The 22425-nt window shown below is 41.6% G+C and overlaps 1 protein-coding gene across 1 annotated transcript in view; it reads left to right on the top strand.

Annotated features, from left to right (window-relative positions):
- Nucleotides 1-22425, top strand: part of zzef1 (zinc finger, ZZ-type with EF hand domain 1) — a 35556-nt gene that overhangs the window by 1619 nt on the left and 11512 nt on the right. Inside the window, exons 4-41 of the mRNA XM_061085585.1 lie at nt 168-351; nt 479-678; nt 4197-4407; nt 4569-4685; nt 5863-6041; nt 6634-6732; nt 6827-6918; nt 7014-7159; nt 7414-7519; nt 8342-8560; nt 8822-8913; nt 9026-9246; nt 9395-9528; nt 9874-9944; nt 10029-10143; nt 10285-10450; nt 10578-10699; nt 10800-10922; nt 11525-11694; nt 11794-11875; nt 11972-12173; nt 12932-13065; nt 13185-13425; nt 13551-13630; nt 13716-13800; nt 13895-14381; nt 14471-14635; nt 14900-15019; nt 15152-15313; nt 15426-15558; nt 16906-17044; nt 17132-17297; nt 17393-17655; nt 18049-18221; nt 19942-20137; nt 20224-20387; nt 21096-21376; nt 22148-22322. Of these exons, the coding sequence (XP_060941568.1) occupies nt 168-351; nt 479-678; nt 4197-4407; nt 4569-4685; nt 5863-6041; nt 6634-6732; nt 6827-6918; nt 7014-7159; nt 7414-7519; nt 8342-8560; nt 8822-8913; nt 9026-9246; nt 9395-9528; nt 9874-9944; nt 10029-10143; nt 10285-10450; nt 10578-10699; nt 10800-10922; nt 11525-11694; nt 11794-11875; nt 11972-12173; nt 12932-13065; nt 13185-13425; nt 13551-13630; nt 13716-13800; nt 13895-14381; nt 14471-14635; nt 14900-15019; nt 15152-15313; nt 15426-15558; nt 16906-17044; nt 17132-17297; nt 17393-17655; nt 18049-18221; nt 19942-20137; nt 20224-20387; nt 21096-21376; nt 22148-22322 (6215 nt within the window). The remainder of the gene's footprint in view (nt 1-167; nt 352-478; nt 679-4196; nt 4408-4568; nt 4686-5862; nt 6042-6633; nt 6733-6826; nt 6919-7013; nt 7160-7413; nt 7520-8341; nt 8561-8821; nt 8914-9025; nt 9247-9394; nt 9529-9873; nt 9945-10028; nt 10144-10284; nt 10451-10577; nt 10700-10799; nt 10923-11524; nt 11695-11793; nt 11876-11971; nt 12174-12931; nt 13066-13184; nt 13426-13550; nt 13631-13715; nt 13801-13894; nt 14382-14470; nt 14636-14899; nt 15020-15151; nt 15314-15425; nt 15559-16905; nt 17045-17131; nt 17298-17392; nt 17656-18048; nt 18222-19941; nt 20138-20223; nt 20388-21095; nt 21377-22147; nt 22323-22425) is intronic.

The raw sequence follows: 22425 nt of genomic DNA, 5'->3' as shown, positions 1-22425 counted from the left end.
AATGACTGGTTTATGCTGAATAGAGGGTTTGGACTGTGAAGTTCTGAACGGTCTCTTGTGTACTTTAAGAATGTGGAAGCAGTAAATACATGTCTCACATTGCAGTCGATTCCCTTTGCTGCACAGCATTGAGACAGTTGTCCCTAATCTGGATTTGTTTCTTTCAGATTTAGATATTCAATACAGAGCAGAGCTGGACCGTGATCCAGATGTGGACAAAGTCAAAGTGGTCACACAGTGCTACAGCACAATAGAATCCTCATCAAACGTTGCTGACATTTACAAGATGACAAATGGAGAGACTGCATCTTACTGGCAGTCCGACGGCAGTGCACGCTCACACTGGATTAGGTAAAGTGTGACTCAGTAGTTTGCAGCTGACTGTCACATGTGTTAGACCTTTGATTCAAGGAAGATGTGACCGATATGTGTATCATTAAATTGAAGGTGGAAACCCATCTCTTTTCTGTTCCCCCAGATTGAAAATGAAACCAGATGTGGTTTTGAGACGTCTGGCCATTGCTGTAGCCTCCAATGACCACAGCTACATGCCCCAGCTGGTCTCAGTTGCTGTGGGGAAAAATCGGCGTTCCCTGCAGGAAATCAGAGATATCCGAATCCCAAGCAACGTCACAGGCTACGTAGCTCTCCTCGAGAATGCAAACATCACACACCCCTGTGAGTCAAACCTTCCAATCAGTCTACTTTGTTGTGTGTGTTTGTTTTTCAATCTTGGGCATGTGTGTTCCTTCACTGATTCCGCTTGTGGAGAAATGTTCTTCCTCATTGGCTCCTCTCTAGTGAAGGCTGAGCATGATGTCAGCTACAGAGGAGCAGCATGAGGCTCATAGGTAGTTGAGTGGATAAATACCTCACTTTTGAATCCATGTGGAAGCTGCAATCCGACTAGCTCTTAAAGTACCATCTGTAAAGCCAATAGGCCACACGCCTTCTTATTAGAAGCTGGAGAGACTCGACTGAAAGCGACAGCTGGATGTGACTGAGTAAACATAACATCAAGTTGAAATCAGATGCAGCTGTGACCAAGAAACAAGGAAAAATTGCAGAGGTTTAAATGATGGTGACGAATTCAGCAATGATTTTTAGAATCGGTCCTGTGGTTTTAGATCTAACTACAGGCTGATCCCGTTGTTTCTCACTTAATCCATTTAACATCAATTAGTCAAGCTGTCCCTGATTTCATGTGGTGAGGGAGGGCAGGTACCCAGGGCGAGCAGATCTCTTCTTCTGAGATGCAAATCAAGCAAAGGATTTAAGTTACAATCTCTTACTTCGAGGTCACTCCCTCTCTCTCCAAATAAACCCTGCTTTAACAGTAATCCCATAGTCGTCTCCACACTGAAAGATTGAAATGGAACCAAATTTGCAGACACTTAAAATTCTTCTCAGCATCTTTCCTTCAGGGCCCTGTTGATCAAAATCATCTGTTTCCCCATCGCTGATAGAAAACATATTCTCTCTCTGTAAAGGGAAACGTTCAAAAAACCGTCTGTGATGGAAATCTGGAAATTCAGGAGGCTGGCCATTTCCAACATCTATGCATTGATTTTGTCACTGGATGCGATAAACAGGATAAAGACTACTTATAGGCAGAAGAAATGGTGGTTAGACTCGCTGAGGAATGCTGGGATGAGGTGATTAACAGGGTCTTAACTAACACCTCCTTTACTCAGATAATTTAAATCTTTCCACATATTAAATCTCTCCAAATCCAGGCTATCAAAAACTCGCCCCCATTGACGTCTGGCCTGTAATAACCATATTCAGTGCTCCCACAGATTTATCATCATTAAACTCTAAACCAGCAAACACTGTTGCTCTCACAACTCTCTTTAGCTTATTTTCTTTAATTCTTAAGTCTACACAGCTGCTCTCCATCTCTGTATTTGATCCAAAGTGCCAGTGGTTTATGTGATTCTTCAATGTGCTGCAGGGGCTTCCTTCAGATGAGGGTAACTTGGTCTGTAACTTTTTGTTTTGCTTCTGTGCAGCTGCTCTGTGAGTTATCATGTGTGAGTCACTGACCACACACTCCCAACACAGGCACCAAGCAATTTCCAAATAGACATTTTATTAGGGTTGCAAAATTCCGGGAATATTCAAAGTTGTAAACTTTCCATGGGAATATACGGGAATTAACAGGAATTAACAGGAATAAACTGGAAATGTTGTGGGTAATTTATACTAACTGTATTTACCTTGTCAGATACAGACATAAATATAAACATTTTGTTTTGTCATAGGCTGATTTGAGCCCTGAGGAAACTTTGGGCACTTGACTATATACATCGTTGTGTCATTCTTAACATATGTCTTTGCACAGTATTTGCAAATGTACACAGCCTTTCCATCTACATTGGATGTTGTGAAATGACTCCACACATGATATAGAGCACGTGGCATTGTTCTGTAGATAAGATGAAAAAAAAGTTTGTAAAAAAACGCTAATGCAATGTCAGAGATATAAATAGTTAGCCAAACAATTGGAATTGTCTGTAAACATATTTTACAATTGATTGATAAATGAATGGAAATAGGCTAGATCAGTGGTTCTTAACCTGGGTTCGATGGAACCCCAGGGGTTCGGTGAGTCACTCTCAGGGGTTCGGCAGGGGTCAAGACACACACAGTATAGCCCGGTTCACACTAGCAATGTCTGGCTGTTTTTTGTCGGCCGTCAAAAAATTGGCTGCCCACAATTTGGTAACACACAATTTTTCTTCGCCGTGTCAGATTGCAAACATTTTGTTGCTTAGTAAAAATGTGTTACACAAAACAAATTCAGCCCACTCGTATTATTCGTGAAGTCACACTCCGCTTGGCCGTCATTGGCTGCAGCTTAGCTTTGATATCTGTGCTGCAGGGAACTCTGTGCGCTCAGTAGTCGACTTGTGGCTGTTGTGATTGTACGTCATTCAGCAGAGCCAGCTTCAACAGCAACTCTTCAGAACAACAACGCTCTCAACGTTTTGGTGTCACAAAATCGTACCATACCCCCTTATGGCTAAGAAAGACCTTGAGATACTCACACCGTTTGTTACAACATATTTTTGCGAGCAATCCTTTTCGAGGATAGTAGACATGAAAATTAAGAAAAGGAACAGACTTTGTTGCGAAAATGATATGAGAGTGGCACTTGCCAAGGTGAAGCCGCGCATTCCTAAACTTGTATCTGAAAGGCAACAGCAAAAGTCACATTGATTTGCAGTAAATATTCATTGAGTTATGTTTTTGTTGGTTTTTATGGTTGGTTTTGTTCTTTGAACATAGTGACTTTGTGTGCAACTGATGCATGGTTCATTTTGTGCACTAACAAATATATACCTATGTTTTGAAGAAATCATATTTTATTTTTCCAATTACAAAGGGTTTGGTGAATGCATTGATAAAGCTTGCAGGGTTCAGTACCTCTAATAAGGTTAAGAACCACTGGGCTAGATGAACAGATGAACAATCCTCAATCCGCATGCTAATATATTTTCCCCAGTAATATCATGGAAACTTACCTGACTAGTCCTGCACACTTCAGCAGGCCTCAATAGCCCTGCTGTAGTGTGAAGGATGCTGGGAATTATCTGTGCATGTGATGGAAGAATGCACAGTGGAGGGTTGAAATTCAACGTGGAGCGTGTGCTGCATTCCATACATCTTTAAAATAGAGTTTTGAATGATGTTTTTATTGCTCAGCGTTTAATTTGCGTATTTTTTTATTTTTTTTCAAAATTCCCAAAATTCCCGAGCTAAACTTCCCATGGAAAGTTTCCGGAAAGTTTCCGGAAATTTACCGGAAACTTTCCGCCCCTTTGCAACCCTACATTTTATTTCATTTTATTATATTTATTATCCCATTGGGTTATATCTCTTCGCTGTCATGTAATGCTATTCTTTTAAAGGGGCCTGTTTTTTTTGTAATTTAATATAAGTGGAATGTTTTGCTCCTGGCCATAGAGAACGTCAGGCTGAATCAGTCACAGTTTTATGTTTTGTAAATGGCCACGTGCTTTGTGCTGCCAATAATTTACTAGATTACAATTAGCAAAATGAAAATTCATTGTTAGAAGATCTCACCATCTATTTTGCATCCTTCTCGGAAGATGAAGCAGTGACTGCGGCATTTTTGCACAGTGTATTCCATCAGTCCGCTATAACCACATTATCTCATCACCAAACCCCAGACATCCAAATCAACATTAAGCGGTGCCTGAGTGATGGATGTGACACACGAATTCATGGCTTGAAGACTCTCGGCTATCAAATTACCAAGAGCAAAGACGTGTCTGTTTCCGACGCTTCGGCCATCTGGTACCTGTCTCTCCTCACCTCCCTGGTCACTGCGTCCATGGACACCAACCCTGCACTGGCTCATACTGTCCTTCAGAGCACACAGTAAGACACCACTCGTTCTTTTTTTTTTTCTTTTGTATGATTTAAAATAGTGTAACAATCTTTTTAAGTAAGCAAAGTGATGCTTCAGTTCTATTGTGAAGTGTAATTTTTTTTCTGGGCAGTGCTTGAGTTCTGAGGTTTGGTTTGTGTTCTCCTCCTAGAAAAGCTTTACGGCACATGCCGCCGTTGTCCCTCACGCCGTCATCCACAGAGTTCCCCAAGTTCTTCTCTTTGAACATCCTGGAGGAGGTGGATGGATTTCTGCTCAGGATAGCTGAGTAATGACCTGCAGCAATACACCCTCAAACTCATCCATCACTGCCACACTGAGCTCATAACACATTCAAATTAAAGTATTGATTGTCTCTGACACCATTTATTGACACATTCACCTTCCACTTAATGTTACGGTAAATCCTCAAGTGGTGTTCAGGGTCTTGATCAACAATTGCTGCCACAACATGACAGAAATAATCTCATCAGTTGTTTATGTAATTTTGAGCTGCATTTAGTAATTAAAGATTAATTATTGAAATTACCTTATGACAGTGAGACTTTCGAGATAAATGTCATAATATTCTGACAATGTGTAATATTAGAAAAATAGTTGTTATTTAAAGAGAAAAAAATAATAATATAACGCAATTAGACTTGTACTTAAATATGTTAAAAGTCATAATATTCTGAGAAACAGGGATGCTCGCCAGATTTCCACTTCTTCTGGATCCAAAGTCTGGAACCAATTAGAGGGAAACTTCAAAAACAGTTTTAAATAGCACTCAGAAGTAAACAACGAAAGCCTAGCAGTTGACCACTACCAAACATGATCTCAAAAAGGCAAATTCCTCCAAGTCTGTGTGGAACTTGTTAGTGAGTATTTTGTTATTTTTTAAACCTGCACAAAAAGTATAACTAAACAAGCTGCTCTATCTTTCTCATTTTAATAGAGGCAGCAGGCTGATCTTTTGATAACCCTCCTCTAACATTACAATCTCAAGATCTTTTCCCTTTAAGTGGCCCAAATACTTCATATGAATCACGAAACCTTCACTAACTAAACATTTTTTTCTTATGTGATCTTCAGTTTGTTTAGTTTAAAGAATCCAAGTTGTTGAAGTGAAAATAGCTTGTTTAAACTTTATTTGGTCCAAATTTAATATGAGTGAGCTGCTGGTGCATTTGAACCAGGCTCCACATTTCTTCCCTAAAGAATAGGAGTAGCTATGAATTGTATAATGGATAATCAGAATTAGTGCAGTGACAAATTGGTCATGTAAGCATTGTTTTAAGATCAGCTTGAAAACTGTAGACCTTCTTTTCAGAAGTGAGGGCACATTTATGACCATGCATACCGAAATTCTTTTGCCAATTTTAAATAGTGTCATAAATGATTATTTAATATGTCTACGTGCACTCCCAAAACTAACATATGTGTGTTTCTTTCCTTCTGTGTAGCTGCTGTGTAAGTCCTGATGCAGAACTGACCCTCCTGGCCTTCGCTCTGGCCAGAGGCAGCGTGGCCAAAGTCCTCCAGGCCCTGTCCTGCCTCAGTGAACATTTAGAGACAGATTACCGGGCCTCCACCCTCATCGTGTCTATGGCCTCTGTTAGGCTGCGACTACTCTACCGCAACGGTAACGTAACCGAATCCTCCTTCCCTATCACTCTCACTCTCACTCACACACTTGAAACCATCGACTCCGGAGAGAAAGTGCTTCGCTGCCAAGAATGAAATACATTTGTGGAGTATGGAGGCGAAAACTGCTAATTCTGTTATGAAGCTGCAATGAGGTTAACATAGCCTCTCAGTTAAGGGATGAAATTATAACCCGTATGAAGTATGATAACGAGATGAAGAATAGCGTTATAGATTACATAAGCCGTTTTCAGACATGATCTCGAGATAATGGAACCACAATTGGGTCTGGACTTTCTCCAGAATTTGTATTTCACAATGCAAAAATGCAGCAGGATATTCTCCACTCAAACACCTTCACAATAACACACTCATCTGCAAAGCGTTCAAGTGAGGGGGGCACAGCATGCATGAGGCAGGATAAAACGTATAAATTCCGCAACAGAGATCACATGTTTTTGTTTACAGATCGTCCGCAGCTACGGACTCGTACATGTTCTCACATACAGCCTAACTGGATAATTTCAGGAGACTATCTGGAGTTCAGTGCATGTCTGATAGCAGCTATAATTATTCATGATACATTGCAGGAAAGCCCCTCCAGCTGCACCTACAGGCCTGTGATGTAAAGAGTAAAGAGGAGAAATCAGGACCAGAGAACATGCTCACAGAAACTTCCACTGGAGACGGTAAAACTGAGACCAATAACAGTAAATCTTTATTTTTAAGTACAGTATGAACATACCCCCTCTCATCTATAACCGAGTGTTTGTTCCTCCTCAGGTTTTCTGACAGAGAGCGGCAGGAAGAAAGCCAGTGTGATCCTGTCGACAGAGGACCAGAGCAACTTCCAGGTCACTCAGATGAAGATCAAAGTGAGGCTCCACATGATTTCACAGAGTGTGTGATAACACAGAGAGTGATGGAGGATTACAGTACATAACACCTGCTCTCTGGTTTGTGTGAAAAGGTGCGAAAAGGAGCCATTGGTGCAAAATGCGGCTTGGTGTTCGCCTACAAAGACGAAGACCCGTTCGATGCAGAGAAACATTTCAAGAGGTTCAAAAAGTTTGACGAGTGGGACTACACGGACTACAAAGATTTTGTTCAAGACCAGTAAGAATCCATTCCTAACTGACTTTATGATCTTAATATATGTTGTCAATTTCTAAGTTGAAATACTTATAACTTATAATTTGAGAAGTCTGCTATAATGGGCGAATAAGGACATAGAATGGTCCAATCTAATAAGACTTTGGTACGAAGTGGACATCTTTTTCCTGTGTTGTGGACCCCACTCAGCAGTGTGGGGGTCTGCCTCAGTGGTTTATGTGAATGACTGACACACCATGCTGTCATCTGACCTGCAGTGTGAGGATTCCAGCACAGACTGAGGATGAGCCCATTGGCTGGTTTGAGCTCGAGGAGGACTGGAACGACATAGAGATCAGGCTGCAGCAGTGTCGGGTTGCAAAGGTACACACTGCATCCAGTTAAAGCTAAGATATCAGTTTACTTAGACCACACATTTCCATCTCATTATAAACAATTTGTAATTTGTCTATAACCCCTCATGCAGTCCTTTTAAAACTACAATGACACTCATTTAAATTAGTCCACTAAACATTTTTGTATCAAGATCCATGAATTGTTCTAATCATTGAAAAATTATCCCACAATGTGACATGGGTTCTTCCTTGGATCATGCCCACACCGCCACAAAATTTCATGGAGATTGGTCGAGTAATTTTTGTGTAATCTTGCGAATTTGCCAAACAAATGCAGATGAAAATATAACCTCCTTGGCCGAGGTAAAGATATTTGATAATACAGCAATTTTACTATCTTTCTTTTAGTCTGCAAATCCCACAGGATAAAAAAGAAAAAACACCAATAACATGATCCTACTAGTTAATATTTTCTGCGTATCAAACTTGATACTGTACATTGTATATAACTTTGCATAGAGCTTCATTGTTAAAAATATTAAATACACCTCAGTAATCATGTTACATCATTACAAAAAAATATAGGCACTGCATATTATTTTGATCTTATCCTACAACCATCATTCTACTGTTGTAAACACTAAAAACAGCATCCGATGTATGCTGATATGCAGCTGAAAATAGTCCACAACAAATGCATTCAGTAAGATTAATGTTTGCTAGAAATTACAGAGCCCTGTTGTCTTAGAAAATGACTAGACTCCCTAATAAAAAATGAGAGCATACATTTGTAAACAGGTTTCAAAGATCGCTGTCTTCAATAGGAACCGCTGTTTTCTTGTCTTTCCAGTTCCTGATGGTGAAATTCCTCTGCACCAGGCAGGACTCGGCCGAGCGTCTGGGTGTGCAGTCCATCAGCTTCAGTGGCTACCTGTGCCCTGGGGCAGAGAAGCTGGGAGACCTGGACGACCTCAGTCCAGAGGGAGAGAGCATCAACCATGATATTGTCACTGGACTGTGTTTACTGAACAAGACACTGTTCTTCATTCAACAGCTGACACGAGACATGGTAACTATTGATCACTGCTTGATTGTGGCACAGCATGTAGAACAATAAAAATCAACATACTAGTATACAGTATATATACTAGTGTATGATTGTCATGATACGCTTTTACTTTATTATATTTGTGAGAAATTTGCTGACCTGCATCATGGCAAGCCCCATGAGAATAATCTTCCAACATCTTTTTGTCTCTTTAAAATGACCCAACATTAAATAAGATGGGGAGCAAGCACAAACACCCTCTTTTCACATCTGACTCTGCAGGACGCCTCTCACTTCAAGCAGAAGTATCTCCTGGACTTCAGTGGTCTCAGCCTCGACCGCTTCTGGAACTTCTACAGTAAACTCAGGGAGATGTGAGTGTTGGTGCTGTGTTTCTCTTTTGGATTGATCAGGCCCGGTACTCAGTCGCAGACATCCAAACATATTGAGGGCTCACTTGTAATGAAGCTTATGTCTTTGTCTCAGTGAGGGTGAGGAGGTGTTGAAGAGCAGAGTCCTGCTGCTGCAGTTGATGCAGAACTGTTTCCCCATGCTGCCCAACCCAGTGGAGTCCCAGGGCCCAGAGGAGAACCAAGTGCCAGAGGAGGGAGCCAACGCAGTAGCTGGTCCGTCCACGTCCAGCGGTGGAGAGCCACTGAATGACGGTGTGCGGGCTGTGTGGGAACTCTACACTCACCTCTGCCAAAGTAAGAACCCATCCGCTCTCATGCAGCTAGGAGGTGTAAAAAAAATGTGTTTAATGGTTTATTCAGTGGATGGTAGTAACTTGTCATGATTGCTAAGAATTTGTGAAAACCTGTGTAGTGATAATATTTGTCATGTTTGTGTTTTTAGTTGCCGATGGTCCAGAGGGTGAATCACTAGTGGAAAAAGCTTTGCACAAGGAAGCAGTCAAGTCTATTCTTAATGGAGCCGCAGTTTTCTTCCCTGATAAACATGTCAGACGAGACAAACTCTTCCACATGATGGTGAGTTTACATAAAAACAATGAAAAGCATCTGGCGGGGGGCATACGCTGCACATGGTTTATACCCAGAAGCAGACAATTTTAACTTTGTTTGTATTGTATTTTTTTTTATTCATACCATAGGATGATGAATGATTAGTTAATCAAACAAAGATGTAGCAAATTGTTTTTTAAACGTTCCTGGTCAATATTACCTTTAGATGGTCTCTCTGTTATATGTGAGGGTATCATTTTTTTATTGACCTTGACCAATCAGCTCCATTTAGTAAAGGTGGTGATAAAGACATAAATAATTTTATAAATATATCAAATACTGATATGAATCATACAAAATCTTGTTTTACAGAAAAATATCACTGAAGAGGATCAGCCAGAGTCCCTCAAGGTCACGTTTGAATCACTTTGTAATTACTTCAGGTAAGTGCAGGTTAACACATCATCATATTCTAACACACAGTCGGTTCACAATGGATCAGCTACATCTGGGTTTTCTCTGCGCAGTGACCAGGATCCAAGTGGCCTTCTCCTGCTCCCACCTAAAGGAGCTCCCTCAGACTTTGACATCAGCCCCATACTGTCGGTCATGGAGACGCTGCTGCTGGTGGCAACAAGAGAGGTGACACCTCTGCTCCACTCACACACATCTCAACTGTCTCAAAGCTTCTGTGTCCATCTCTTAATGTCTTGAAGTGAAATCACGTGCATTTATCTACTTTTACAATGTTCCACCTTGTCCAACATAACTTCTTTCTCTCAGTGTGAGGTTATGATGGTGGATGAGAGTAGAGGAGCCAGCAGGACGGTGCTGTTGTCCTTGTTCTGGGCACTGCAGGGTAGTCTGCTCTCCTGGTGCTACCTGCAGCTCAAAGTAGGAACATCCACAGCTGTCGCCATGGACCTGGCAAGAGACATCCTACTAAAATGTGAGATACAGTTACAATGTCGCATTGCTGACACAAGATATGTTCACACAGCTCCCTTTTTTTTTAGTAGAATTCGTTGGGTAAAACTAAACTTTGATGGGACAATCAATTGATGTTCTCTCATTAGATGTGGATCAGTTCCTTGGAAGCATCAAGACGATTCTTGGATCCCTGCTGGAGAAATACACTGGTGCTGATATCACTGACAAACTTGGCAGCTCCATTCTAGCCACAGTCTTCAGACAACTGGTAAAACATATTGCCTTGTGATTTTGAAATTTCCTTGTGCACACTTTTACATTTGTCTCTGCAGAGTAAATAGGATTAATATTTACTATTTTCCCATCAGATGATCTTCCTCCTGGAGCTGTGCTCTCTGGACATCCCTCACAGTGTGTTGCTGAAGAGCTTCTCCACTCTGGTGGAGCTGCTCAAAGGTCTATCCAGTGACACTGGAGACATATTTTCTAAGGTCAGCCCACTCACACACGTCAGTGCACATGTTGACATGTAAACAGCCTCCCATCCCAATATAGTATAGAGTGTTGAGAGTGCAGTATTTAAGGCATGGAGGGGTTTGAAGAAAGGCAACAGTAATTGAACCAGTGATGGTAGAAGTGTCTCAGATCCTTTATACAAGTAAAAGTAGCAATACAGCACAGTGCATAAAAGTACTCCATTACACTTAAAAAGTATTGCAATAAAAATAGCAAGTACAATCATTGTGTTATTAGCTAATTGGATATTATAGAATTATTACTTATCTATTATTGTAGTACTAGTAGGCTGGCGTCAGGGGGATCGTTGGATCTTATTTGAATTAGTTCCTACTGTTGTGGAGTTTAATCTTTTTGCATAATATATTTCAGAACTCATCATAGATTTTTGTCTTCATCCTGAAAATAACATGATCTGTAACATAAACAAAATGCCGTAAAAAAATACAACATTTCAGTAGTATATAGAAACACAACATGAAAGATCTAAAGTGAAATACGTCAACTTACAAAGCACTTGAGGAAATGCACTGTTGCTGTCCACCACTGAGTGTAACAAGCATTGACTACACGTCAGGTGGATCAAGAGAGCTGGCACCAGCCCCAGCAGCCAGTGGTGCTGAGGAACTGGAAGATGGAGTCGCCTCACAACTATGAGAACAGCCGCCATGAGACCAGCATCTTTGCCTGCCCCGGTGCTTCCTCCTTTGAGGTGGAGTTTGATGAACGCTGTGAGACAGAGAAGAGGTACTCTCATTTAAAATGTTAAAATGTTTCTTTCCTTGTAAAAAAAATCCCCTTTGAGGAATTATTCTAACCCATCTTCTGTATTCCGGATATTCACAGATACGACTACCTAGAATTCACAGATTCTAGAGGAGGCAAGGTCCGCTACGATATGAAAGTCGGAACTGAGAAGTGGCCAAAGGTGGGATATGGGAAACCTCTTAACTTATCTCCATATGAAACACTGTTGTTTCTTAATTCCCTAACGCATGTCTGTTGTTTCTCTTTGCTCCTTCAGAAGGTGACGTTTGACGCTGGCCCTCAGCTCCAGTTCCTCTTCCACTCTGATAGCAGCAACAACGAGTGGGGTTACAAGTTCAGCGTGACGGCGCTGGGACTGCCAGACATCACCATTTCTTGGATGTCGGACTTACAGCTGCTGGTGGCTCGTCTGATGGGTCGTCTTGCATCAAGAACTCTGGCACTGAAATCACCTCATGGTAAAAAATGTTTTCCAAAACCTTTACCAAACTAAGGCCTGCTCTGAAGTGTCTCTCTGTGTAAAGTTTCAGTATGGACACGTTGGGTCTTTATCTGTAAATCTGTAAATTAGGGCTGCACGATATCAGGAAAACATGCGATATGTGATAACATTGTTTAATATCGCACTGACAATATAAATTGCGATAAATAAACATAAACCGTCTGTGTCTGACAATCGTGTCAAACCAAAAGGAGCACACCCACCATCTCCTCCAGCTCTACATACATTGACTAAGTTTACAAAGGAGAGCGAGGGATGTTCTGGCATCATAAATACGCTACACAATTATTTTTATAATCAACTATCATAGTGATCAATCTGACTCAGGACGAACATGATCACTAGAAGTTTCGACGGTAGAATTTATTCGGAGGAGGCGGAGCAAGAGGACACGGTGCCTCGCGTCGTCAAATCTCTGTATTCTCTTTTTTTTTCCGACAATGATTCATTGACAAAAAGCTCTCAATGATCTACATGTCTTAAATGTATTATCTAGGGCAGCAGGCTCCATCTGAATGGCCAAAATATTGGCGCATGGAACACCATTTATCGTTTTTGTCGTCTTTGCGATGTGTATAATGCGCACGTCGATATCGCGATGACGATACATTTTGCGATATATCGTGCAGCCCTTTTGTAAATCACTCAAGCATTTTGCAGACTCTTGAAAACAGATTAAAGAGCTAACAATTGTGGGTTGCTGTCTATTCTCAGAGATGCGCACTGTAAAAGAGCTTCCATCTTGGAAAATGTCCCATGTTCAGTCATCTCCTTTGTGGAAGCCTATCCTGCGACACGGACTGTGTGAAACAAGGGAAACAGATCAGAGTAAACCACCCACAGATCAGGTATAGTCAAGTCTTCTTCATCCAGTAATTTTGAAGTAACTTTCAAAGGGTTATACTATTTACATTTCCTAATCACTGTAGCTGGTAACTAGTGCTCCCCCTCTGTTTCTGTGTGGTAGACAAATTCATGGTCTTCTGATGAGTTAATGAGCTTCCTGGAGGACTTTGCTCGGTGGAACCCCTCGCAGGAACTGACAGACAATAGAACGGAGCTGATGAAAAAGTTCATGCACTCCTGCAGAAAACAGACAATGAGGAACGAGATAGCTCCTGGATCAAAGACGGACCAAGCTGTGAACGCCATTTGGGCAGCCATGGTGTACCACACACCAGCCCTCAACTGTGCCCTGAAGACCTACGGTAATTCCCGGCTACCCTCAGTAATCACACAGAGCAAAATATGTATTTATCATCTTAATGAATCTTTTTTTTAACTTGGTTGACTCACTCAGTTGATTTCTCCCTTTTTATCTTCAAACGTGTAGTTAATCAGGACAGCAAGTCCTGTCTAAGTGAGGACTTTGTGCAGGTGTATTCTTTAGCCGACAGCATCAGAACGTGGATGGTGAGTGACAGTGTACATTATGCTGAATTTAACGATCGTTGTGTGGTTGGAATATTGGGCTGATAATGTCTCTTCTTCCTGTCAGCTGGAGATGAAACAGAAGTATCTAGTTGGCAAAATGAATGAAGAGAAGGAAAGTATTCTTGATGAGTTTACGATGGAGACATTAGGTGAGGACTAACCTAATCCCACTCTTTTTTGTGAGTGACTCTGCTATCCCCTGAAAAAAATTATTCTGACCGCTGCTATTTTGTGTTTCCCTAGCTGACACGTGTATTGAGAAGAGCCTCATGCTGTTCAGATTTCCCCCTTGCGGAGTAACATGCCAGGACAATGACTGTGTGAAAGCTGCAGAGGGCGGCAATGCACCACTCTTGCGCTCTAGTTCGATCTCAGAAGCAGACTTCCAGCCCAGCTCCTCCCCCGTACCTCAGGCTGCAGGGCCTGAGGACGGTGGTGAGGCCAAAGTTGGACAGAGCAACTCCTCCGGTGCTCAAGCTCAAAACCCAACTTCCGGTGGGCACAGTCGACAAGGCCACAGAGACTCATCAGAGAGCCTCTCATCCCAGACAGGAGAGCCAGCCTCGCCCTCCGCCGTGCCCCGTAAACCCCTGTTCAGTCGGGCACGCCTCCGCCTCCTGTCCTGCCGATCTGTAGAGGAGCCCCGCATGATCCCTTCCATCAAGGATCGCTACCCAATACTCAAACACATCCTAAACTTCATAAGGGACCAGTCTCTCACAACTGCAAGGTTACAGATGTTCTGCCTTCTAACTTACATTCTGCATTCATATAATTTGTTCAATACCGGGTAAATTAATCAAATTTGACTCCTTGCAGCATTCTCCAGACGCTGTCCCTAAACAAAGCCCAGGCTCTGAGTGTGTGCAAGGTCCTGGAGATGGTTCAGCAGTGTTTGCAATCCCTGGGGAAGCCACACCTCTTCCAAGCCCCTTGCATCTTGTTCCTACAGGAGCTGCTGGCCTGCCAGAAAGACTTCACCTGGTATAGGAAATCTTTTCAGTTCAATAGCCATGTTAAAGACCCTGTAAGAACGTTTTGTTTGTTCGTCTAGAATAATTTCAGAAATGCTAAAAAGATTAAAGTGAATCAGACTTATGCTTGAATAGATTTTTCTGAACTCTACTATTAATGATTGTATTAAAGGTACTTAAATAATATCTTGTTATTAAATTGTTAGCAGTCACCAATATCATCTGTACAGTGGAATTATCTCTCAAGATTTACCTTTGTTTTTTGTTTTTTCAGTTATTTCTCCCACGTGTCGGACAGTGGGCAGAAGCTTGGAGAGGAGGTGAGGCGTTCCTACCATAGCTTGGTGCTCATGCTTGTGGAGGCGGTACAAGGCTTCAGCAGCCTCAATGAGAAGTAAGCTCTTATCATTGCAACCCACCATGTGCACTTATAACTGCATCAACAGAAATTAATAACCGATTCAGCAGCGATTAATTTAACTCAAAATCTACTGGCGGTGGTGTAACCTGTTTCCTTACTCTCCAGAGCCCTGCTCCCAGCCCTGTCGTGTGTGCAGACCTGCTTGTTGCACCTTCTCGACATGAACTGGGAGGTGCACGACCTTCCTCTCTTCCTGAACATCAAGCTTCCTGACCTCCTGCTCAGCATGTCCCAAGAGAACATCAGTGTTCATGACATCGCCATCAGGTAATATAAGACTCACCCCCTTTTACAAGATGCTAAATAGTCTCAGTAAAATTGCAGCAATTTAAAATGCAAAGGCGATTTATACTTTTTGTGGTTTCAATCTCATTTTCAGTCAGTGGACAGAGGAAGATGAAATTACAGACTACAAGAAGAACCAGGAGTGGATGGATGAGTGTATGGACGGAATGTTTGAGAAGTGGTACGACAAAATCGATGAGGAAGACTCCATGGAGGACAGGAGAAAGGTACTGTACATCCAAGTGCATAAAAAACATAAAAGTACGATCATTAGAAATCCAATAGAAATGTCTTTTGAGCGCTGCCAAGGAAAACAAATGGCCCTCCCTGTTTAACTGACCCCAAGTGCTTCTCTACTCTCTGTTGTCTTTCCTGTGCTGGTAGAGCAGATGTAGGCCTGCAGGTAATGCATGTAAAGACAACCTGACATTTCAAAAAGATGTCAATATCAATAGATGTGTTTTAGTTCTGTCACCAAAGTTATAACAAGAGTAAACAGCCATGCTAGAAGCTCTTTCAGTATATGCATCAAAGAACATCTGTGACTCATTACATGCTAACACACATCGTGACATGGGGAAATGTTTATTTATATAGCAATTCTCAAAACAAAGTTAAAAAAGTGCTTCACAAATATAAATGAAAAATCTCTTAAATGAATAAAGACTAATAAAACCACAGACATAGAAGAATAAACAATGCTAATATTGTGACAGAAATTTAAGCATGACCACTTCTAGAATTAGGGGAATGCTGTAAAATAAATGTACGTTATAACATTTGATTTAAAGGAAGCTACTGACACAACCCACCATATTTTCCCAGACAGGGTATTCCAGAGCCTCAGCTCTTATATCAAAAGCTCTGTTCCCCTTAGCCTTCAGCAGAGAATCTGAAACGATTTGAAGTCCCTCGCCATAGGATCTGAAAGTACCAGCATGAAACAATATGCAATATACCGGGGGGTCAAACCATTAAGTGTCTTGTAACTAATCAAAAGAACCTCAAAATAAACCTCAAAATAAAAATGTTATATGTACTGGAAGGCATGATTAGATTAAAGTATTTTAAATAGTTTCTGGTGAACATTTTATTGGCTAAACATATGCTGATGTCTAACCCGTATAAGGTTCACCTTAGTTCTACGTGTTAGTGTCACCTCATACAAAAGCACATTACATTGAATTGTTGTGTCTGTTAAGAAAGACAAACCCACACATTAATGGGATAGTTCACCCAGAAATTAAAATATACTCATTATCTACTCACCACTATGCCGATGGAGGGGTGGGTGAAGTGTTTGAGTCCACAAAACACTTAAGGAGTCTCAGGGGTAAACAGTGTTAGAGCAGAATCCAATACAATTGAAGAAATTAGCGACCAAAGCCTCGGACATAATATAACAAAGAAAGAATGCAACATACCTCCATACTGCTTGTGTGGTGTCATCTAAGTGTCCGCAGGCCGAGACATTCATATTCAACTTGAAACAGCGTAATTTACGTCGTATGAACATGTTAAGATGATATTGCTGTGTAAATAAATTGACACGTTTCTACCGTTTCTTTCCGCAGATGCACATGTTTATTGCACGCTACTGTGACCTGCTCAATGTTGTCATCTCCTGTGACGGCTGTGAGAGGATGGCCCCATGGCACCGCTATAGATGTCTTCAGTGCATGGACATGGACCTCTGCAAGACCTGCTTCCTCAGTGAGCTCACACACTACCTGCACTAATCGTAAGTTGGACTAAAGCTTTGGAGCAAACCTAACTGTGAGTGTGTGCGTTTTTAAATAGGTGGTGCCAAGCCTGAAGGCCACGAGGACGACCACGAGATGGTGAACATGGAATATGCTTGTGACCATTGTCAGGGCCTCATTGTGGGCAGTAGGATCAACTGCAACGTGTGTGAAGACTTTGACCTGTGCTTTGGGTGCTACAATGCTAAGAAGTATCCTGACAGGTGACATATTTGATGGTTAATCTTGTTGAAACACTTATTTTGCTTCACCTTAGACTTGTTTACTCAGTCATCTTTTATAAAATCTCCATCTCCAGCCATCTGCCCACCCATCGGATCACAGTGTACCCCATGGTGACCATACGAATCAGTGACCGCCACCGCTTGATCCAGCCCTACATCCACAACTACTCCTGGCTCCTGTTCGCTGCTCTGGCCCTGCACACATCCGAGCTGATCAGTGAGAAGCAGACGAGTGGGGAGTCGTTGGAGAGCAACGCGTTGAGCCAGGCCTCGGCCCTGCAGACAAACTGCTCCCAACTCATCACTGATTGTTTGCTGAAGGGGCAGACGGGCAAAGGTAAGTCCAAACCAGAGAGTTGAGAGTTGGATGAGAAGACACCACCCTCTGGTGTCTATGCTGAAGATGAAGCTAGACTGAGCAGACTGTCGGCTTAGTTTACGTTAAAGGCTACAGACAGGCAATGTCTTCTGCTATTCACCTGCCAACCCTTACAGTACTGACACAAGAGTGGTACTGATATTCTCATCTAACCCTCACTGTTTCATACAGTTGGATGAACTTGACAACTTGTGTGCAACAATGTAATTTAGCTTTTTCAGGTTACAAAGTTCTCAAAGGCCTTTGCCTCATTGTTAATCCATCTGTCATTTTATTTATCTGTTTATTTCCCCTTATTTGTATGTGTCTTTTTTCCTTTTAATGGCTAACCATTCTATATTTTCTTTGTAGGTCTACGTTCCTCCGCTTTGCTCGCTCTGCTGTCCTCCAATGATTCAGCCTCTGATAGCGAGTTGTGTCCAGTCTCTCCGGAGTCCTCTCAGGAGCTCAGTACAGCCACCGACACCTCCTCTCTCCCAGGCAGCACTGCGGCGATCTGCTCCCCATCATCCCCCAGGGACAAGGTGAGGAACAGGAGTCATGCGTTAGAATTACATTGAGACTACATTATCTTTGACCCTGTTCAGACCTGGTATTGGCATCCGTTCTGAGTGATGCGATAACAAGTGGTCATCTCTGTATAGGTGTGAACACAACCCCATCTGTCCTGAATGTGTCCTGAGATCCACTCACCCAAACCACATTGAGAGGTGGTCTGGGATGCATGTGGCCACAGTCTTTTTGGTGTGTGAGCGCAAATGCATTCTGGGCCAAATATGACTAACCTCCTACTCAGCTAATGTCCTCTAACCTGCTACAGTTTCACAATGAATAATTCTAATTATTTATACGTATCAGTGCACATGCGTTAAATCTTTCTTCCTAGCTGCGCAGATTCATTTGTTCAGCCAACTTTTGATTCTTTGTCACTCGTTCAAAACTCAAAACCGATCGACACCGACTAAAACACTGTCACCTGACATGTGTAAACTGATGTTAGTTAACAGCTACATCATTTGATCTTCAAAAACACAAACGACAGTTATGGTTATTTAAATATAGAATGGGGAAGAGAGATTTGATCACAAGTCACAGGAAATACATTCAGGAAGTATCTTATTATCAATTGTGAACACGACCACCTAACACCGACCACTTTAGCATTGTGATCAGATATCTCAGGATGGATGTTAATGCCAGGTCTGAGCAGGGTCTTTGTTTGGGTACAGGATCGTTATGGTTGCAGGAAGTAGAGCACACATAAAAGAAATACATTTAAAAAAAGCTGATATTTGCATGATACAGATCTATAATTTTTGAGTTGAGTGCAAGAGTTGGTGGATCAGCAGGTCACAATAACAGATTCCCTGGAACACATGTCTGAATATCTTAGCTGCTGTATGAAAATTACTTTGAGATTTGTACATGTTCTCCCCATTCTGGATTTCTGCTTTGGCTCCCTGTCCGATTGTAGAAGCCAACCTCTGTTTGGTTTGTTTCTTGACTGGCTGTTCTGCATTTTCATCCAGAATGTGCTGATATTTAATGGAATCCTTTCTTTCCTGCATCGCTGCAATTTTCTTTGCATACTTCTGATGTTGAATTGTTTTTTTTATGACATCATAGTTAGGGTTTCCCCCTGATGACTCTTCCATATTGATCCTGTTTGCTTTTTTGGCAGCAAATGTGCAGTTTCATCTAAGAGTCTTCTCTGGTTTCCAGTTTGGTATTTCTTGACTCTCGCAGGCTTCCCTCTAACTGCTCCCTCTTAATGATGCTTTGAACAGCTGGAAGCAGTTTAATATCTTTTTATAGCTTCCTGCTTTATAGGCATCACTTAATTCATTGTCATATCCTCAGTCAGTTGCTTAGCGGAGCCCGTGGCTGTTACCATAAGGTTTGAAGAGTCCCAGGATTTATTAGCTGTGGAAATGTCATCAGGTCACAAATCCTCATAATAGCTCTTGACCTGCTTAATGAGTCAATTCAAGCCTTACAAGATCTGAGTGTACTGCAAGAAGAGCTGTATCTGACTTTTGCAAATACCAGTATTGGGGTTTTTGGGATCATGGAAAAAGAAATAAGCTTGTTTTCAATGTCTGCTTACTGCAGGGGTTGTATTTACTTTTTTTAACTTAAAAAACCCAGGGGTGTTCAAAATGTGCATACAACAAACTCCATACAATGGTATTCTAAAGTTTATTATAGCAATCTCCTGAATTGTTGTCAACATCTCTCCACCAGAGTAAACTATCAGGCAAGGAAACAAAGACAAAGGAGGTGGGCTCTCCTCCCACTGCTCCTCCAGAGGTGTTGTCCCCCCCAAGCACCGGGGAGGGAGAGAAAAAGAAGTTGGTTACTCAAGACACTTTGGATTCCTCAAGTCTTAGCCAGACACCCTCTGTGTCCAGCGAGGACCCTCTCTCTCCTGTGATCCAGCGTAAGTACTGAGATTACATCCATCAAGACAGTTTTTTTTTCCTTTGCTGTCTGGATTAACCGTTTATGTTATTTGATCCCTCTCAGCTTCTGAATCTGGACCAGGGACGATCAGCTCCCCAGCATCAGATGTTGTCAAGGAGACTGATGAGAGGCTGCCGCAGGTTCCCCTCCAGGAGCATGTGTTTTCAGAATGCTCCAGAGAGAGGATCCTGGGACTTCTTGCAGCCATGTTGCCACCAGCCAAACCAGTATGTCAAACCAAATTCCAGCTTTTATGGGTTACAAACTGAGGAACAAATTTTACATTTTAGGAAAGACGATAAAAACAGCAAACATGTCTCTAGGTTAAGTATGAAGTTGCATCCAACAGCAAGTTAGCTTAGATTAGTGTTAATAGACATAAAAGACAAATCCTCCAGCACCTTTTAAAGCTCACTAATTAGCATGGGTTTTGGTTATGTACGATGTTGTTGCTTATCTGGATACACAAACTTTCCTCGAGTTTCATCTTCACCTTGGATCAACCAACAGAGACACCAGAAGATCCCTGCTCCTGACTAAGAAATAGTCCACAGATTACAGATTCAACAAATGAGATACATCAAGTTGTTGTATGGTGCATTTTGTTTTTGACCTTTATGAACATCTTACCCATCTGGCTGCTGGCTATAGTTCCATATGTAATAGGCAAATAAAAGAGGAGGAATTATCTAATCTTAGCACCCATATTTCCCAAAAACATCACCCTATGTATTTTAGTACAGATTTTAAATGTACAGATTAACCTATTACACCAAAATCTACCGACTCTTACAACCGACTAACTAATTATTTTGTACCCAACATACACTCATGATCCAGACATTTTCACAAATCACAATATTGCTCTAATATTTACTATTTTAAATGCACTGTATCTGTAAATAACATTTACATTGTCTTTTCTGTATCCTCAGGGCTGCACCCTGTGTCTGCCCAGTCTGAGTTCCATCCTGCCACAGCTTTTCAGAGCAATCATCTCCAACGCTGGCTCTCTGAACGAGACCTTCCACCTCACCCTCGGACTTCTGGGTCAGCTGCTGCTCCGAATCCCTCCAATGGAGGCCGACATTGCCGTCACAGAGGCTCTAGCTGACAAATATGAGTTGCTGACACAAGGAGAGGCCGCCACTTCAGACACTGAGGGTTGGAGGACCACTCAGCTGCTCTTCAGCCTCGGAGCCGTCTGTTTAGACAGGTAAAACATATGAAACCTGATGATGCCAGGGTTTTTTCTCATTGTATAGATCAATTGTCTTGATGGCACAGATGTAGACGTTAGGTTTGCACCTATTTGGATTTGAGTCAGTTCAGACCTGTATAAGATATTTTCATTCCTTGATAAAAAATAGAAAAAATTTTAAATTATTGATTGACAACATGACAGCATTACTTAAAAAAATAACAAAAAAGAAACTACAGTCGCAGCATCTATAATAATACTAAACAATTAACTATCCTGACACTTTTTCCAAAATTCTGAAAGAAAGTTTGCTGACTTCTAAGCATTCAAATTAAAACAATCATTTCATTCTATCATCAACAGTGCAACAGAACCTTTCTGAATTTTCATGTAATATAGATAGTCTTAACTCGTGTTGTGTTATGTTGTTTTTATATTTAGAATGTGGGTCTTGGTGGCTTCAGTTTCATCATTGCCAGTGTTGTCGCTGTTTGATCAAAGGCTGCATGTGTTGTAATAATACATATTATATTTAATGAAACTGAAATGTTGTAACCATTGTTTATCCTTATTCCTGTGTGAATTGAAGACATGCTGCTTTACTTTGCGTGTTTGTTTCATTTTTACAAACTCCATTAACACCATATTTGCTAAATAATGTAGAACTGACACCAATCTCTCTTTCTCTCACAGCCTAGCTTTTTTTTGCAGTTGTTTGTCCTACTAAAAGGTGTTGAATAAGCCGTTGCAACCCATCATCTGTTGTTGTTTTCTATTCTTGCACAGTCGTATTGGTCTGGATTGGGCGTGCACAGTTGCAGATATTTTACACAGTCTCAACGCTTGTCCTGAGTGGAGCCCGGTCATTGCTGCCTTCACTGATCATTGTGTTCAGCAGCTGCCGCAAACTCTCAAGCGCACCAACCTCTTCACCCTGTTGGTGCTGGTGGGCTTCCCCGAGGTAGGTTGAGTACACACAGCTGGATGGAGTTGTAAGCTTCTTCCTGACTTTCCAAAGTCAATTGTGACTTATATATGTGTGTGTGTGTGTGTGTGTTTGTCAG

Source organism: Limanda limanda, chromosome 14 (genome assembly GCF_963576545.1).
Source record: "Limanda limanda chromosome 14, fLimLim1.1, whole genome shotgun sequence".
Taxonomy (NCBI): domain Eukaryota; kingdom Metazoa; phylum Chordata; class Actinopteri; order Pleuronectiformes; family Pleuronectidae; genus Limanda; species Limanda limanda.
This window is presented reverse-complemented; position numbering and strand designations above follow the sequence as displayed.